Genomic DNA, 20010 nt, shown 5'->3' on the forward strand with positions numbered 1-20010 from the left:
GCAATTGCATATTTGTCGTTGCCCAGGCCTCGCCCATCCTGGCTCAAAAACTCAATGAACGAACCGTAACGATTGTAATATAATCTTGGTGAAAACGCACATAAGATATATTTTTTTGGGGGTTAGATCACGTAAATATTATTCTATAATATTATTATATTATGTTTTATTTTTATTATCTTATTATTTCCATTTTACTTGACTTTACCTAAAGAACCAAGAAGATGAATCCCTGCAATCACGAAAGCTTTAAATCGAAATATAAACGTGTCGTTAAACCCGCCACCACCCGGCAGCCAATTAGTAAAGTTTGTCACGTCAACAAAACAGGCAGCTTTGTGCTGGCTGTCGCCGATGATGCCAGTTGTAATTAATGGGGAAACGTCGCGGTCATCGAATTGAAAATGTTGTGGGTTTACTCTCCAACACACACTAGTAACAAATCGGCATTTGTTGTTTACATGACAACCCTTACTAATTGGCTGTGTCAGGTGGTGGTGGGTTTCACGACACATTTATATGCATGCGTTCTCACCCAAAAAACATACGGAAAGCTGCAATAAAACACAAACGTTCTTTTTATAAGACAACTTTTTATTAAACCTTCACAAATGCGTGATAGTAAATCATAGTCCAGTAGATTGGCGAAAGCGTTTTCAAAAACGGGTCTCCCTGTATAAAAAAATATTTCACATCTCTTCCCAAGTCTTATTTATTGTTTTTTTTTTAAACAGTATAATAAAACTGGCTCTTAAAGTGCATTGTATGCATATACAATATATACTATATATAAAACAAGTAACCGGAGTAAATGTTATTACAGTGGAATGTACACTCTTTTAAACAGCTCAATAAGCCGACAGTGAATTTGTGTATACGCATGGCGTGTAGTTGTTGCTGTACATCTGGAAATTTAATTTTTGGCAACTTTTAAAAAACATTTGAACGATAAGTAGAGCGAATTTGCATGGCGATGAGCTTGGAAAGGCCTTCATTCAGCAGCTATGATGAGGATGATATCCATGTAGGTTTGGGCTGGCATGACCCCACCCGTTCACACTTATCCGATTATTTTTTTGTAACCACCTCAAACGAGAATTCTTCACACTCCAGTCCTTGCGACAAACCATGGGAGGTCGTATTTTACAATTCACCTCTATTAGAATACAAATCAAGTCGTTACACGCTGCACGCAAGTGATGATTGCTAAAACACATTCCGTGTGATTAGTGCGGATTCAAATTAAGAGAGATCGTGTGTGTGTGTCTGTAAACATCAGCGGTTGCGTAACGGTGAGTGCACTGCACTACGAACCCAACAACCCGGGATCGATTCCTGCTCACGGCCAATACAAGTGACGATTATCTGAACTGGTCCTGGGCCTCCCCTAGGTCGACTCAGCCTCAATTCAGTACCTGGTGCGATGTTTAAAAACATTGCCACTCGGGAGACAAATGCGGCCCGGCGTGCGGCCGGGCGTGGTGCTGGCCACCCACCCCCTCATGTGCCAGTCCGGCGTTCATAGGTGCTACTTGCTAACAGCACTTGCCCCAACAGTTTGTTTAGGTTCTACGGGGAATCTTTTTCTTTGGAAACATCAGCACAGGGGAGACAAAGACGGCCAGGTGGGATGTTGGCCACCTACCCCCATGTGTGCTGCATCGGCCTCAACAGATACTTGATAGGCTAAACGGGGGATCTTTGCCATTGCATTTTTTCTCGTCAATGTGTCTCAAGTTGTGTAGCATGCCAACTCAAACACAGAGATTATGTGCCACCTGCCAGCGAGCCATCAATGGCACAGCACGTGGCCTCAACATGCACCTGGCCTGGCACAAGCGCTGTGGTGACGTGCCCAGTGACGAATGATGGCGGTTGTGCCACATGGCACGAGCGATTTTGCGTGCACGTGTATACTCTACATGTTTGTCATGTGACACGTCAAGTGAATTGTTTGGCAATCATCAGGCAAGCGCGGTGTGAACCTACTTAATTCGTATTTGAATGCATTAAAATTTGTAGAGTTGGAGAGAGAGGGCCCATGCTAGGTCATGAGCAATGTCATTTGGGAAACCCTGCATTGCTGGAAATTCTCGGTATAAAAGCCACATCCTCCAAATTCAGAATATTGTGAAATTGAACCAATAACATGCTGCGGGAAAATACATAACGGAGGCTCAGCGGCAAACCTTTAAGGTATATTGAAATGAAGAAAAGCGATTGCTAAGAAGCCCCTTTTAAATGCTAAATAATTGAACAACAGTGTGATTGTGGCGAGCATTCATTTTTTTTACACTTTTCAAAATTGCTCTTCAAACCCAAGCGACGTAACTGCGATGTGTAGGGATTAAAGTTAACTATACGTAAATTGCAAAAGGGAAGTTTCTTTCGCGGGTTCTCGTCAATTTAAAAATCACTGAAACAGTTAAAATCCCTAACGATGACCCTGCCAAATGTATTTCAGAGTTTCTCGAACATGGCACGAGCCAGCCTCTGGAACTCCACGATACACCGAGACAATTTTACGGGAATTGTCACGGGCAATATTGTCGGCACCGATTTATGTTTTATAGACGAAACAACTCCGTCCACATTCTGCGTCACTGCCGTACCAAGTTGCCATAGCTGCCAATATTAAGTGCTCTTGCCAGTGAATATGGCCGATAACTGCCAATGACAACGATTACCCCAAAAATGCCGAGTGTATTGCCGTGGACCTTCTGCAGTCGGCCGCAGCATGAGCAGCAGAAAGGATACAATTACTCCACTCCTTTGGCACGCAGAGCATTGCACACCCTGGTCAGGTAGGAAGAATCCGGATAGCTTTCCCTGCAAAACAAGAGTCAAACAGTTATGATGTGACATTCTAGAATCAATTTGCCGTTATGATGTTTGGCTCCGCATTTTTAGTTTGCTGCACTGGAACCTGTTAATAACAACCCATCATCACGCAATCTCCTCTCGTCCAAACTCCAGTCATCCTCGCAGAGGCTTTTGGCTAACTGTCGAATAAAGATTATCACCGAATCGCGCGCTTTCAGATGCGCTTCTGCGGCTGTCTGGATTAGCACGGTTGGCTACGTACGGTGCATACAATAACGATAATACTTTACAGCGCTTTGTCAAGCCACTTCTGAAGGCCTTCGCACACCGCGTGAATCACGGGGGGATTACTTGACCATACTTCACCGCACCGGTCAAGTACGGGTCACAGGGAGGAGGAGGGGGTGAGGGGGAGGGTGGGGGGGGGGGTCGGTGGTGGGGGGGTACCCCCCCCAGGCACGTTTTCCGCTCACACCGCTCACCCGCAGCTGCTGCTGAACACGGCCGTCTTGTGGGGGATCCCGTTCCAGGTGACACGTGCCTGGCCCGAAGTCCCGCCGGTGGCGCGCACCGCGAACGTGAGACCGCGCTGGAAGGCGTTCGTGAGCAGCGACAAAACGCGCCGGCCCTCGGGGCTGTCGGGCAGGTAGGCCTCGAAGGTTCCGCCAAAGTAGGGGCGTCCGGGGTACGGGTCCCGCCTCTGCTTTGAGCCGCAGATAGACACAACACGCCCGATCGCTTTACTACGGTAGCGGTGGGGGCAAAACAACGGCCGGATGCAGCCCGTAGCTTCGCTTCACATGGCCGCGCAAACCCTCCCCCACCACCGTGGCCAATCCGTCATGCCAAGCATCTTAGCTGTCACTAATCGGTAAGTAAAGGGGAATATTTTTTTACGTGGTAATGAGTTAATAATCTTGGTCACATGCAGGGGGCCCACGACTAGTTCAGATATTACTCACTGCTAGGCATGGCCGGAAATCAAACTCCAGTTGCCAGATTCATAGGTGAAGGATTCTAACCGCTGTAACACAGCTCCCTCCTGCTCTGCACGTACCAAAAAAACCTGAGTTGTGAGAGCAATAGACTGTCCATTTAAATTCTAGATTTGAAGCTTTCGTGACTGCAAGGATTCATACTCTTAGTTCTTTCGGTAAAGTCACGTAGGTAAAAAATGAAATTAAAATTAATAAAAAATAAAACAATCACGACGTTTCGGAGGCAACACAAGTCTCCGTCATCATTTCATTTTTTACCTACGTGACTTTACCGAAAGAACTAAGAGTATGTCCATTTAAAGGTCCCTTGATTTACATTACACAAATACAAACAGCATCGTAAATTGCCAGTGAGCAATGTTAGAAAACAAAATCCGTACAAACCCCTTGGATGCCATCAGGGATGTTGTAGGTGATCTTGATGGTCAGCTGCTTGCTGTGTCCCGGCAGAGGAAAATTGAGCACGGCTGAGCTCATGCTGCCTCCGAGGTCCGATCCTGCCACTGCTCCCTCAGCCGCCGCCGCCGCCTCTCCCAACAGACACATGGGGCAGAACGAGGCCCTCGCCTCCGCCGGGACCCTGGGAGGCGATCCCAGGCAGCGATCGCAGAGGCAATGCCCGCAGTTCAGCCTCACCACTTGCCCAGAGAACTGCTGGCACCGGGAGCATGTCTTTTCCAGGGACAGCAGGGGCGCCGGCGACGTTCGGCAATGCTCGCGGAGCTCATCCCGCGGCGATGCCCGTCCCTCCCCAGTGGCGTTCGCCGGGTTCCTTCTTGAGCCGCCAAGCTCCTCCAGGGAGGTCCACCTGCGCATGCCCGCGGCCGAGCCATCGCTTGTCCACAGGCCCTTGTCGGCACGCTCCTTGATGGCGGCGGCGGAGTGCCTGGAGGAGAGGCCCTGTGCGAACACGTTGGTGTCTTTAAGGGCGGCCCCGTCCAGGTTGGTTTTGGTCGAGACGGCGGACGTCAGCAAGTCCTGAGATTTCTGCAGCCTCCTGCCCATGTCCTGCGCCTTGCAGACGTCCGCGCGCGAATCCTTCGGCTTCTGCGCGTTCTGCACGGGCGTCTGTCGCGCCATGTTGCGGGGCAACGACGACGACCGTCTCAGCGCGCCGCTCGCCGAGCCCCTCTCCACGTCCACGTTGTCCTGCCGTCCTCGCGACTCCGATGACCTCGGCTTGGCGCTCGGCTCCTTCGCCGAGGGGCTACGCAGGGTCGCGGCTTTCGCCCCCCTGGTCTCGAAGCTGAACCTGTTTGGCAAAATTCTGGAGCTGGTTTTCGCGCCTTCGAGGCCTCTGGTCTGCTTCTGCTGATGCCTCTGTGGCAGGGTGTGAACGTGGTTCTGAGGGTTCCTCCTGCCGTCGCCCTCGCCAAAGTGTCGAGGGGAGACTTGAGAGTCCTTTTCGGAGGAAGCAGAATGCGGGGTACGGCCGGACGGCTCGCGAGAGACGCACGCGGCAAGCAGCTCTGCGAGCCCGTGCACAGCCGCCAGGCAGCCATCCTTCTGACCCACAATCACGATGAGGTCGTTGTGCCGTGTGAGCAGCAGGGGAGGATTCCTCTGCTGGAGGTCCGTGCTGTAAATTTGAATCTCCTCCTCGGACAGTTGCACGGCAACGCCGTCCATCAGGAGGTACTCTATGTGTAAACTGTAGCACTTGTTCAGGTACCAGACCAGAAACACCTTCGATGCATCCTCCACTTTACCTGCGCCTGTCGCACACGCCGTGAGCTTCAACACCAGGTTTGGCTTCTGCTGCAGGATGGTGATCTGAACGTTGTACCTCTTCAGGATGCCGTCGAGCTCTACTTTGCAGAACTTCTCCAAGTACTGGAATTTCAAGGCGTCCACCGAGAATGTGTCATCGGCGATCTTCTCGACGTTGGACTGTTTCTTCACGGCGGATTCCACATGGTGCGCGTCGGAACAATTTCTCCTTCTGCCTCGATCTGCCTCCTCCCTGGGCTGGAGGTGTTCGGCCAAAGCAGACGCACCGTGGTCTGGAGCATTCGAGGGTCCCCTGTCCACTCGCACGCCGCTTGCGCTCGGAAAGTAGAAATGCGAGGAGGCGTAGTAGTCCGTCGTTCGCTGCTCATTGTGCAGAGATAACATTTCTTCCGGACATCGATCGAAGCCGGCGGAGTGCTGAAGCTTGCTGCTTAACGACGTGGTAGAAGACGAAGACGTCGATGCGCCATTGGATTCTCCGATAAAGTCCGACCCGCCCAGTGGCCATGAAAGGACGTCAGCAGCAGCACCGGTATCATTGGCCGTCGCACTCTCATATCTAAAGCCACTTTGCTCAGCCAAGTGCTTGCTTCTGGCGCCCGCTTCGTGGCCAACTGCACGAGCAGCTTGTCTGTTTGACGGGCCCAGCTGCTTCTCCGCTTCGCGCTGGTCGTCGGCGATGGTGGTATTGACCATTCTGAGCTCATTGGCAGCGGCCACGCACTCCTCGCTCCTGCCGACCACACAGATGCCGCCGGCGCTTTCGGAGAACAGCACCTCGGGGAACCTCTCCTTGAGCCGCCTCCACACGTGCTTCATGGTCGCTATGCCGTGTATACCGCCACTCTCCCGCAGCAGGTTGATTTCATCAATCGGGATGAACTGCTGGCCCAGCGTTTTCTCCACGGAATTGTAGAGCTGAGCAATTTCCTTCCCGAAGCTCCTGGGGTCACATTCCGGGATGGATTTGTTCGCAGACGAAAACTGAAGCGTCACGATATCGCCGTCAATGCGTTTGGCGACGTCCACGTTGTACTTGCCACCCAGCTCTCTGCAGCGCGCTTTGTGAAACGTCTCAATGTACGTCCATACCATTGTGTCCATGGCCACACTTTCAGGACAACGGCTGAGGTCAAACGGCTCGTCCGGGGTTTGCGACGACCGAAATGGCACGTCTAGGCTCTGTGACCGCAACTGGATTTTCGAGGAGACGTCTGCCGATCTAACCCTCGAGCCTCTCTCCTGCAAGAACGCCGACGACATCGTGGCACACTGCTGCTTTCTGCCCGTCGCTTCTTTCAGGACACCGTCCGAGGAGCCGGAGAATTCATTCGCCTCGTCGTGTCTTCCCAAAAACGACGACCTGTAAGAATTAACGTCAGTATTTGCGTAATCCACCTGCCTCCTAGCAAACGCCGACATCCCGTACATTTCAGGCAATGCATAGCCATGCGAGGTGTCTGTCTGGCCCTCGAAGGTTTTGTTGGATGCCCTCCCGTCTGAATTGGCTCCGCCTCCGCTGGTGGTGTTGGTGGTGGGTGCCTTTTCTTTGGCCCCAGCTTCGTCTTTCATAAAATTAGAGCTCATACTACCGGATATATTGTAAAGACCTTCAGTGGTACGGGCATCAAACGTTTTGTATAAAAGTGTCGATTTGGTGAACGTGTCTCCCTCTAGGATGCCACGCTGATCGTCGTCTGGTAATTTATTGTAGGATTTAAGTTCACTGGCTGCCTCGTACACCTTAGAGATCTCTCCAACCAGACAGAACTCTGCTTGGTATCGCTTTATAAGAATTTCCTTGTACTTATTCTGCATGGCTTGGCATATTTTTGTCAGCTTCTCCACGCTCAAAGACGCCGGACTCAGGTCGACCCACTCTTGGCAAAGCTTGTCCTGAAATTTCTGATAAAACGTGGACAGCTCATTCCTCGCTCTGCACATCTTGCGTTTACCGTCGGCGTCGTCCAACCGGCCCACCGCCTGCGACTGAAAATACACGGTGGTGATCTCTCCGCTCTCACACTCGACGCACTCGGCATGGTTCCTGCTCAAGACGTCGTTGTACTGCTGCTTGTAGAATTTCTTGATGTACTGAAATACGTCCGTGTCCATCGCCACCGAATATTCTTCACTGTGCAGACCCCGCTCGGGCAGCGCCACCACATGAGCGCCGGCTCTTTGCGTGGGCTGCGCCTTCTTGTCGTGAAGCGCCGCCGATCTGCCGCGCGTCTCCGTTTCCTGAGCGGCTCTGGGTGCCGCGCCTTTTGCGGTCTCCATCGGGGTCGCTTTGGAATTTTTCGGGTGACCGATGGCCTTTTCTCTGTTGGGTATTTTAGTAGAAGTGTCACCGTGGGTGCCGCCATGTGACCAGTCGAGAGGCTGCTTTTGATTGTCCGCCTTCACGGGCTCGGCTCCGTTATTGGCCCTCAACTTTGAAGAGGTGGACGGCAGAGCTGCAGCGCTCTCGGAGGTGAATCGACAGTTGTTGGTTTGTACCGAAACTGACCTGCTATCCAACTGCTGCAGCCCCACCGGTCTCGGGTGGGAATTTCTGTTGTTGGAAAGTTTACTTTTGTCGGGAACTATTTGTTGATGAGGAGCCTGGACCACGGTAGATACAGTCCTGTTAACGAGACTTACCTCCGGCATTTTGCTGTTGTCTGCTTTCAAAGACATTAACTTGCACTTTTCAATGTGCTCCAATGAAAGACGGTCACCGGCCTCCTCTTGCGAAAAGGGTCTTTTACTTTCCGCCTTGTGTTGTGGGTCCACCGATGGATGCGATGGGTCCGGAAGCGCCTTTGCATTTGAGTGCTGCTTTGAAAATCCTTTTCTGCTTTCGAAACTTTCATCGGCGGCCCTCTGCGACGACGGCTTACGGCTAGCAGCGTCCTCTGGCGGCCGGTGACTCGTGGTGCCGAAATGTGCCGCCGCCGCCCCGTGCTCTACCAAGGAGAATCCGCCGTTGTGCTCGCTGCTCACGAGGTAGAGCAGCTCGTCGTGCACTCTCTGCACTTCGCGGAATGTCCCCTCCACGAACCACTGCGCTGCCGCCCTCCTGTGGTACAGCCCCGAGCTTTTCAACAGGCCCAGGACCGCCGCGTCGTCCCGCAGCGTCTCCAGGTTCACCACCATCGTCACCTTCTCGATAACCTGCGAGGGCAGCGTTCATACCGACCACGTTTGCAACGGATAAAACTAGAGACGGAAGACCGTGCGTCCGGTAAGCACACCGATCTTGCGATCTGGAGGTCGCCGATTCCGTTCCATCTCCCGGCGTGGAAGTGGAAAAAGATGGACAACTTTGTTCAAATTTCACTTTCTCAGACCACACAGCAGTATGAATGTGTATCCGATTAGTCCAACAGCAGGTCACATGTAGTGGGGGAGTGTGGGTACTTCCACCTGCGGCCATCTGGAACTCTCTTCCTTCTGATATTAGGAAGCCACTGGAACTGTGCACTTTAAAATTTTGATTGAAAACTAATTTATTACAACGGCTTGTTGTTCAGTTTGTTGTCCTTACTCGCACCTCCGATTAGCACGGTGGGCTACGTACGGTGCGAAAGAAATTCAACATACACACGTACAGAAAATACCCTTCAGAGCCTGAAGGGGCTCTGTAAAACTCCTTCTAGTGGAGGTCCCTTCCCGCCAATGGCGGTGTGAGCAACTCTACCTTCTAGCAAGGCGCGACGACACACGAGGTGTGGTGAATTTGCAGGGTTCTCGCCTTATTGTCGCTGTATGGAGACACCTGCAACTCGTGTTCCACCTTATCGATGCTCAGGATGTGTGGCTTGTGCTTCATCACCCGTCTTGCCACTGAACACGTCCGGCGTTCAAGGGACAGAGGAAACATCTTCGGGTGACAAAGGCAGTGCTGGGGTGAGCATGCACGGTAGGCGAGAGCATATATATACAAAGACAAAGATCATCCCATATAGCCATAACAGACTTTTGGGTCAAGTGTTGTTACTGAGCATCTATGAAGGCCGGCACGAAGGGGGTAGGTGGCTAACACCACGCCTGGTCACCTTTGTCTACCGAGTGGCGATGTTTACACATACCGCACCAGGTACTCATTTGTATGTACGTATGCTGAACTTCTTTCGCACCATACATAGCCGACCGTGCTAATCGGTGGTGTGGGGAGAAGGACAACTAGGCGAAGTCCTGGACCAGTTCAGATAATTGTCAATGGTGTTGACTGCGAGCTGTAATCGAACTCGGGTCGCCAGGTTCGTAACGCGTTGCGCTAACCGCTACGCACTGCTACCTACCCTGCGAGTCTTGGAAGGTGAGCAGGGCACAGCCGGGAATCTCCGTCGGGTAGATCACCTCCAGCACCTCCCCGCCGCCCTTGCTCGGCTTGAGGAAGTGGATGAGCAGCTTATCGCGGAGCGTCTCCTCGTTGTGCCCGAGTGGCACGCGGCGGACCCACACGCGGCGTCCGTCCACTTGCGCCACTTCGCCCCGGCTGGGGCCCGGCTCCTGGCTCATCCTGCTGCCACCGGCGGCGGCTCGCTCAGCGAGTGGCGAGACACTGCCAGCACGGCGACGATGGCTGGTCGTTAATCTGTTTCGGGGATTTGCACAGAATGTTGCTCGACTGTGGGCGGTGTAGAGTCGGGCTTGTCACCCGTCACATTTTGTGTTCAGATTAAGCATTCTTTTGCATACATTGAGCTGTTGCTGCTGCTGGTAAATGTGTTTATATTTCATGCTTTTGTAAGATAAGTAGGTTCCTATGTATTTTGGTGTTTAATGTTTTAGCATATTAGCAATTTGGACGAACAGGTACTATATAATTAATTTATATTGCCAATTTGTACCATCAGGTGTGACTGATTGAAAACATTTCACGAATTTACCTCTGAAATCCTCAACACCATGCATGAATTTTAAGCGATTCACGAGACGTCAGAAAGACGACAGTTAATCGTTAATCTACCTCGAGGATTTGCACAACGCTGCTAGCTCTTCGTTGCGTTGTTCAGAATAATGTCCGACATTTCGTTCCATGTGCTGGCTGCATCTTCTGAACAAGCTCCCGAGGAAGGTCCCTAGCAACGTGGAGTGAATATTGACGGTGCGTATGCTTTCATTTGTTTACGAATCTCCCAGTTTTTGTGGAACAAAATGCTGGACAATCACAACTAAAACACATTGGAGAGCTGCGGAGCACAACCACCAACACCTACGCACGCAGTGGCATTACTTCCTGGTATTCATGCAGCCAGGCCCATTGCCTAATCACGTTTTTGCAGCTGCTGGCAAGGGTGTATAAATAATACATATCTTTGCACGTCATATCCCCACTCATTTCGGTTCATCGACAAGTGCGCGGATATTCCCAAAAAAGCCACGTATGACCCAACAACACTCTGAATTTTATAGAGCTTCTATTTTCAACCGCATCTCAAGAGGCTGTACAACACAGCTGACTATGTCCATCAAGGAGGCAGATATCACAAAGACCCCCTATTTAGCCTTTGTTGGGGCAAGTGCTGTTAGCAAGCACCAATGAAGGCTGGCACAACACACAAGGTGAGGGGTGGAGTTAGCTGGCCAGCACCACGCCCGGCCGCTTTTGTTTCCTCGATGCTGTTTACACAGTCCATCAGTTACTGTACTCATTTAAGGCTGAGCCGTTCCAGGGGAAGACCAGAACCAGCTCTGATATTCATCACTGATGTTGGCTCAAGTCGCAGAGTTCATAGCACAGCGCGCTAACCACCGCGCTCACACACACACTAACACATGGATTGAAGAACAAAATCAGGTTAAAAACATCATATTGGGTTTTAAGAAAAAGCACTGCGAGTGGGCTTGGGTGTCTGGCCTATGATCGAGACTAACGACGGAGTTGGCAAAGGAGGGAAAGAGGAATTTCCACCGTGGAGATGCAGCGATGAAATCAGCTCGTGTACAGGTGCTGGGAGGACCGTTGCATTCCAAAGAACGTGAGAGATGGCAATGGCTCTGGAGGCCATCATCCAGCAGCGGATAGAGCTGCTGTTGCCCAATGGTCACGACGATAGATTTTTTGGGGGGTTTTCGAGAGACGTCCGAGGCAGCAGTCCGAGAGAGAGAGGGCCTTGATAGAGCCGGACGACTTGAACATGGCACCAGGAAGTTTCAGACAGTTTGATTTAATCACTGGGCAACAGGACTGATTTCACAGGAAGTGACCCCGTCACTTGTACAACCTCTCTCTCTCCTTGCACTTAGCGTAAAGTTTAATTGGGGCATTCACAAACACCAACAACAAAAATAGTTTATATGCCGTGGTGGTGGAGACCTTGGAACGATTCGCTCGATTCAACGCTGCTCACTCTTCGTTGCGTTGTTTGACATAATGTCCCACGTTTTGCTCCACGTGCTGCCAGCATCTTCTGAATAATCTCCCGAAGAATCACAGGATCATAGTAATCGCTTTACACACAACAACAATAATAGTACAGCACTACGAAACACCCCTTTGTCGATACTTTATCCTGTTGGGTGAAGACCTTCACACGAGGTGTCAGTCATGGGGTGCGGAGTTGGGGGGGGGGGGGGTTCGACCATACTTCACCACGCTGGTCAGTTTGTAGGTTTCGTGAAGGAGGAGTAATGCTCAGGGGCCGATCGATTACTGATCACACTCGCCACTGACGTTGACCGTAGAGGAGTTTGTCTGGTGCCAGGATGTAGAGTGGAGTTTGTCTGGTGCCAGGATGTAGAGTGGAGTTTGTCTGGTGCCAGGATGTAGAGTGGAGTTTGTCTGGTGCCAGGATGTAGAGTGGAGTTTGTCTGGCGCCAGGATGTAGAGTGGAGTTTGTCTGGTGCCAGGATGTAGAGTGGAGTTTGTCTGGTGCCAGGATGTAGAGTGGAGTTTGACTGGTGCCAGGATACAGAGTGGAGTTTGTCTGGTGCCAGGATGTAGAGTGGAGTTTGTCTGGTGCCAGGATGTAGAGTGGAGTTTGTCTGGTGCCAGGATGTAGAGTGGAGTTTGACTGGTGCCAGGATACAGAGTTGAGTTTGTCTGGTGCCAGGATGTAGAGTGGAGTTTGTCTGGTGCCAGGATACAGAGTGGAGTTTGTCTGGTGCCAGGATGTAGAGTGGAGTTTGTTTGGTGCCAGGATGTAGAGTGGAGTTTGTCTGGTGCCAGGATGTAGAGTGGAGTTTGTCTGGTGCCAGGATGTAGAGCGGAGTTTGTCTGGTGCCAGGATGTAGAGTGGAGTTTGTCTGGTGCCAGGATGTAGAGTGGAGTTTGTCTGGTGCCAGGATGTAGAGTGGAGTTTGTCTGGTGCCAGGATGTAGAGTGGAGTTTGTCTGGTGCCAGGATGTAGAGTGGAGTTTGTCTGGTGCCAGGATGTAGAGTGGAGTTTGTCTGGTGCCAGGATGTAGAGTGGAGTTTGTCTGGTGCCAGGATGTAGAGTGGAGTTTGACTGGTGCCAGGATGTAGAGTGGAGTTTGTCTGGTGCCAGGATGTAGAGTGGAGTTTGTCTGGTGCCAGGATGTAGAGTGGAGTTTGTCTGGTGCCAGGATGTTGAGTGGAGTTTGTCTGGTGCCAGGATGTAGAGTGGAGTTTGTCTGGTGCCAGGATGTAGAGTGGAGTTTGTCTGGTGCCAGGATACAGAGTGGAGTTTGTCTGGTGCCAGGATGTAGAGTGGAGTTTGTCTGGTGCCAGGATGTTGAGTGGAGTTTGTCTGGTGCCAGGATGTAGAGTGGAGTTTGTCTGGTGCCAGGATGTAGAGTGGAGTTTGTCTGGTGCCAGGATGTAGAGTGGAGTTTGTCTGGTGCCAGGATGTAGAGTGGAGTTTGTCTGGTGCCAGGATGTAGAGTGGAGTTTGTCTGGTGCCAGGATGTTGAGTGGAGTTTGTCTGGTGCCAGGATGTAGAGTGGAGTTTGTCTGGTGCCAGGATGTAGAGTGGAGTTTGTCTGGTGCCAGGATGTAGAGTGGAGTTTGTCTGGTGCCAGGATACAGAGTGGAGTTTGTCTGGTGCCAGGATGTAGAGTGGAGTTTGTCTGGTGCCAGGATGTAGAGTGGAGTTTGTCTGGTGCCAGGATGTAGAGTGGAGTTTGTCTGGTGCCAGGATGTAGAGTGGAGTTTGTCTGGTGCCAGGATGTTGAGTGGAGTTTGTCTGGTGCCAGGATGTAAAGTGGAGTTTGTCTGGTGCCAGGATGTAGAGTGGAGTTTGTCTGGTGCCAGGATGTAGTGTGGAGTTTGTCTGGTGCCAGGATGTGGAGTGGAGTTTGTCTGGTGCCAGGATGTAAAGTGGAGTTTGTCTGGTGCCAGGATGTAGAGTGGAGTTTGTCTGGTGCCAGGATGTAGAGTGGAGTTTGTCTGGTGCCAGGATGTGGAGTGGAGTTTGTCTGGTGCCAGGATGTAGAGTGGAGTTTGTCTGGTGCCAGGATTTAGAGTGGAGTTTGTCTGGTGCCAGGATGTAGAGTGGAGTTTGTCTGGTGCCAGGATGTATAGTGGAGTTTGTCTGGTGCCAGGATGTAGAGTGGAGTTTGTCTGGTGCCAGGATGTAGAGTGGAGTTTGTCTGGTGCCAGGATGTAGTGTGGAGTTTGTCTGGTGCCAGGATGTAGAGTGGAGTTTGTCTGGTGCCAGGATGTAGAGTGGAGGTTGTCTGGTGCCAGGATGTAGAGTGGAGTTTGTCTGGTGCCAGGATGTAGAGTGGAGTTTGTCTGGTGCCAGGATGTAGAGTGGAGGTTGTCTGGTGCCAGGATGTAGTGGAGTTTGTCTGGTGCCAGGATGTAGAGTGGAGTTTGTCTGGTGCCAGGATGTAGAGTGGAGTTTGTCTGGTGCCAGGATGTAGAGTGGAGTTTGTCTGGTGCCAGGATGTAGAGTGGAGTTTGTCTGGTGCCAGGATGTAGAGTGGAGTTTGTCTGGTGCCAGGATGTCGAGTGGAGTTTGTCTGGTGCCAGGATGTAGAGTGGAGTTTGTCTGGTGCCAGGATGTAGTGGAGTTTGTCTGGTGCCAGGATGTTGAGTGGAGTTTGTGTGGTTTATAGCAATACAGTATATAATTTAATGTTGGGGTTGTCTATGGCAGTATATAGTACGGTGTAGACTCGTGTGATGTAAGAGAATAAAGTTTAGATGGAAGCATACTATATTTTTTACGACGTAGAATTGTAATGGATTACTTACTGTTAGTAACTCAGCTTATTCTAGAGTATATTTAGTATACTGATGATACTATGTAGTTTATACTTTAGTTGTTTACGTGGTGGTTTTAGTTACTGCAGCTACATACTATTAACACTCCTTCCCTTTATTTATGCTACCCCTATCCCCTCCTTTTGATGCTGCTAATCCTGCATAATGCACGGGCATAAGTAGTACTAATCACATACCTGCATTTCCCATATCCCCTCCCTTTGATGCTGCTAATCCTGCATAATGCACGGGCATAAGTAGTACTAATCACATACCTGCATTTCCCATAAATATGCTAAATTCCTCTTGATATTCCAACCCAGATTAAATATACGCTCCAAGCATGGTGCTGTTTCATTCAGACGCTGTCTCCCCGACAGACCTGGTCTTCACCTGAGGACAGCTGCTTGCGTTGTGGCCGAAACGTCGTGAGAATTATTTTATTATGTTTTATTGTTATTATTTTATTATTTCCATTCTACGTGACTTTACCGAAAGAACGAAGAAGACGCTTTATTCATATAGAATACTCTCAAATCGGGCGTTTAGGCTGTCGACGACACTGTCCTCCATAACCTCCTCATCCCAGTCGTCTTGGTCGATGGCGATCTCATCAACAACCTGATCAAGTTCGTCATTGCCATCATCCTTGGACGGACGACAGGCATTAAGATCCTGCGCCGCTCCAGCCCAGTTAGACGGAACCTTCAGGCAGCCGGCCGTGATCCATGAGCGCAAGCACATGGACTTTATGAAGAGCGTCGTTGACAGCGACTGGCAAACGCATGTGAACTCCTGCCCGGCTCCGCTATTCGCACGTTCACAGGGAGTTGACGTCGCCGGCGCTCCCAAGTAGTCGCAGGCCATCTTGTAGTGGGCGGGGAGCAGCTCTTTGCGGAGAAACCACCACTGCATTACGTCAATGAAGGCGCTGGCGGTCGTGACGCCCATGCTCAGAAAACGATCGACTTCATCGCTGTCGTCTATGGAGTTGCCGACGTTGCTGAACAGGGTGCTGAACAGCGACCGCTCCTCCATATGGGCAGCAACTGCCATCGGCGAGATCGTGAGCACGTCCGAGTAGCGATGCTGCAGGACAGAGCGGATTGTGGCCTTCAGTGTAGCCAGCTCGTCTTGGTCTGTCGTTTTCGGCAGCTGTGGATTCAAGTAGGATGCCACAATGGCGGGTTCCTGAACCAGTAGGTGGCGGTACCGCACCAGTTCGGCCTTCATCCCCGTCGCAGTCAAGGGCTCATCGATCGCTCCAAGGGCGGCTTCACCGTGATCGCAATGACGGACGAGGTGCTCCATCGTCACCGGCACGAGATCCAATGTCGAATTGTAGTCCGCCGACAACGAGGCCATGACCTGGCGCGGCATTCGCAGAAATGCTGTCACGCCCTCGATGTTTGCCCACTGCAGTTCAGATAAAGCACCGACACCGATCACTTCCTGGAAGCGCGCCATGATAATGTACAATGGGACACGCTTCTTGATGGCGTCGTCGCCCATGTAAAACGTCGAATGCCACCTGGTCGGCGAATCCTGGTGCGTCGGCTCCTTGCTGGCGAGCTTGGCGATCTCAGCCTCGCGGCGGTACGACTGCCGGACGACCTTGCTGCACCTGATATTGAAGAGCGCCTTGCGCAGTTCGGCATTTGTTGACTTGATCAGTTTTAGAACTTGGACGACACCGATCTGGACGGATTGATCCGCACATCGAATATGGTGGCAAGCCCGCAACTGCTCATATCTGGCGTCCACGTTGACCAGGGCGAACAACGTCTTGACAGCACTGTTCGCATCGGAGCCATTGTCGCTGGTGACAGCAAGCAGCTTGGTCGAGATATTGTGCCCGAGGCTTTGGAGGTGCTCAAACAGAGCGGCCCCAATGCGCTTGCCAACACCCGTTCCGGACTGCACATCGAGGATTGTCAGCAGCATGGATTTTTACGCACCAGATTTGCTGTCGATCCAGTGCACCGTGACCATCCAAAATCCCTTCAGGTTGCGGTTCGACCACCCGTCGATGGTGAGCGAGATGGCGACGTCCAGGTTGGAGAAGAACGCCCCGACGATGGGCAGCATGATGGCGTGATGCTCGACAATCCTGCGAATGATGGTGCGGGTCGACGGGCCCTCGTATCCCTGCGTCAATGTGTCGATCAAGGTCTTGAACTTGTCGCTGCCGGCGGCTCGCAAAGAGATTGCACCTTGGATAACAAAATCCACCACCGCGTTCTCAAACTTTACCAGGAGGCGATCCGGGATTGCTAGCCGGCTCAGCGTTTGCTGTATTAGGTGGCTCGCCGACGCCGACGTCCCAACCTCGCTGCCTGGGGCGAGCACGTTGTGTTTCTTGAGGTGGGCTTTCCACCCCGACGCGTTCGTGTGGGTGGAAAACCACTTGCGGCAGTGCACGCACTGCCGCTTCCCTTGCTGTGCATGGGGATCACCCTCCATCCAATCGTGTGTGTGCTCCCACGGGAACGCATACCGCTGCCTCTTTCGATTGCTGTTCGCAGCAACCCCAAAAAAGCCGTTGCTGGCATCCTCGTCCTCTAGCACCTCGACCTCAAGAACGTGGACCGTCTCCATGTGCTCCGCCATCACTTTAAAATGGAGGCCACGGACTGCGTCACTGCGCCACGGAACTTTTAGCGGTAAAGAAGGTACTGTATTTACCAGGTAATTATTCGCCCTACCCTTACCCTACCGGGTAATTCTTCTGAGCTACCTTTACCCTACTCTTTACCTTACCCCTTGGCATGTCGAAACCTTTACCCTTTAACCCGGTAATAAAGGTAATTTACCTTGCCGAGGCCTAGCTTAGCCCCGTATTCTTGTACAGGGACATTGAGTTTTCAGGTCCATACGACGTGGAGACGTTTCACTACGGGCAACAACAACAACATTGTCTATTTGTGTTTCTCCCTTGTGATGGGACTTTGTAGGATGCACGCTGAGATATTTCAGGGACACGTGGTGACCAATAAGATCTGAATTGGTCTGTAATGAGTTAGGGCACTGATAAGGGGTTGACAGCTATGGAACTCACATTGCGGAACAACAACAACAACTCACAACAACAAGGCACAACAACAACAACAACCAACGAGGAACTCGCGGATTGGCTTAGAGATGAGAGAGGGATGAGAGAGATGATAGGCAGACGAGAGAGAGATGAGAGAGAATCTAGAGATGAGAGAGATGAGAGACAGGCCAAGTGTGCGGTTGGAGTGATGGGGGGGGGCCTTGGATGGAGCCTGCTGCTGGACGGAGGCCTTCATCCAGCAGAGGATCAATCACAGCTGATGTTGGTGGTGATTATCGATCGATCGATCGATTCTCATCGAACCAACCACATTTAACTGCATACGGAACATCCGAGTTTGAACAACAACAACACCGACAACGAAGCGTCAATGAAGCCGTCGGCCTGGGGGTTGCTGCAGCAGCAGCAGCTGCTGGTGGTGGTGGTCGTGGTGCTCACGTCAACCACCAGCACCACCACCACCAGCAGCACAACAACAACGATGCAGCCACTCCACTGCTGGATGAAAGCCTCCCCGCAATCCGCCATGTTCACGATGCTACCGGAGGCACCTTGAGCACGCGTGCCGATTTCATCGCTCCATCTCCTCGTCACCACCACCCCCACTACAGCGGCTCTCAATGCAAGTCCCAGGACCATCACTCACAACCACCACCACCACTAACACCCTTCCCCCCATTCCTTCTTTTCCTTTCCTTCCGCAACCCCCCACGCGGCTCGTCCTCTCGCACGCGTTCGTGTGACCAGGGCCCCGCGCGGGGTTCACAGACAATTCTCAACCGCGGTCATTCCTCACACACGAACCCACCAGCAACAACAACAACACCACCAACATCACCACCACCAACAACAACATCATCAACAACATCATCACCACCAACAACACCAAACACCACCAACAACATCACCACCACCAACACCAAACACCACCAACAACAACACCACCAACATCACCACCACCAACAACACCACCACCACCAACAACATCACCACCACCACCAACACCACCAACATCACCACCAACACCAACCACACCACCACCAACCACACCACCACCAACAACAACACCAACTACACCACCAACATCACCACCACCAACAACATCACCACCACCAACACCACCAACATCACCACCAACATCACCACCAACACCACCACCAACAACAACACCAACTACACCACCAACATCACCACCACCAACAACATCACCACCACCACCAACATCACCACCAACATCACCACCAACACCAACCACACCACCACCAACTACACCACCACCACCAACCACACCACCACCACCACCAACCAGACCACCACCAACAACCACACCACCAACAACCACACCACCACCACCACCACCAACCAGACCACCACCAACAACCACACCACCACCAACAACACCACCACCATCACCACCAACACCACCACCAACAACACGCACATCCCACAGACTCACCCTGCCGATGCAGCTCACCGCCGCGCAATTGCGTTGGGGTCGGGGGTGGCGATGGTGATGGGGGTGGTGATGTGGGTGGTGGTGATGGTGGTGCCAGGGTGGAGGGCAGGTAGCTGCAGGGGTGTGTGTGAACAAGGCTGTGAAGGGGGGGAGAGAGAGAGAGAGCAAGGCGGCTGTGTGTGGTTGGAATAGGAGGCAGAGGGGTCGTGCTTGTGGCAGTGCGGAATCGGGTCTCGGCTGTGACGCGTTGTTAGGGGGGGGGGCAATGACGCAGGCGAGTGAAGTCATGTTCGCTTTGCCGAGAGCGAGCGGCAGGCGGAGAGGAGAAATAGACTCCACCCCCTCCTCCACCCAGCCTTCTCCCAATCTCCTCCTCCTCCCAATCTCCCCTCCTCTCAACCTCCTCCTCCTCCAAATCTCCCTCCTCATCCCCTTCTCCCAATCTCCCTCCTCCCAATCTCCCCCTCCTCTCAACCTCCTCCCAATCTCTCCCCTTCTCTTCCCAATCTCCCTCCTCCTCCTCCAAATCTCCCTCCTCCTCATCCCCTTATCCCAATCTCTCCCCTTCTCATCCCAACATCCCAATCTCCCTCCTCCCAATCTCCCCCTCCTCCTCCAAATCTCCCCCTCCTCCTCCCAATCTCCCCCTCCTCTCAACCTCCTCCCAATCTCTCCCCTCCCAACCTCCGATCCCTTAACCACGTCGGTGCTAGAGTGACGCCAATGTTGAATTGAGAAAGGGGGACCCCCCCAACCACCACCACCACCACGCATAGGACATCCTTCG

General features: G+C 52.0%; 1 protein-coding gene across 4 annotated transcripts; it reads right to left on the reverse strand.

Annotated features, from left to right (window-relative positions):
* Nucleotides 1-503: 503 nt before the first annotated feature.
* Nucleotides 504-19468, reverse strand: LOC144945044 (uncharacterized). 4 transcript variants are annotated; one of them, XM_078873239.1, is made up of 6 exons: nt 19224-19468; nt 9839-10101; nt 9289-9380; nt 4206-8708; nt 3306-3523; nt 504-2829 (listed from the first exon to the last, which is right to left on the reverse strand). In XM_078873239.1, exons 2-6 carry the CDS (start codon nt 10056-10058, stop codon nt 2760-2762), a joined length of 5103 nt encoding a protein of 1700 aa, XP_078729365.1. In that variant the 5' UTR covers nt 10059-10101; nt 19224-19468; the 3' UTR covers nt 504-2759. The 4 variants fall into 4 exon arrangements, with proteins under 4 accessions (XP_078729365.1, XP_078729364.1, XP_078729363.1 ...); XM_078873238.1 differs by having other exon boundaries at nt 9839-10134; nt 19242-19467; XM_078873237.1 differs by having other exon boundaries at nt 9839-10134; nt 19224-19467.
* Between the last annotated feature and the right edge of the window lie 542 nt (nt 19469-20010).

Source organism: Lampetra fluviatilis, chromosome 36 (genome assembly GCF_964198595.1).
Source record: "Lampetra fluviatilis chromosome 36, kcLamFluv1.1, whole genome shotgun sequence".
Classification (NCBI taxonomy): Eukaryota; Metazoa; Chordata; class Hyperoartia; order Petromyzontiformes; family Petromyzontidae; genus Lampetra; species Lampetra fluviatilis.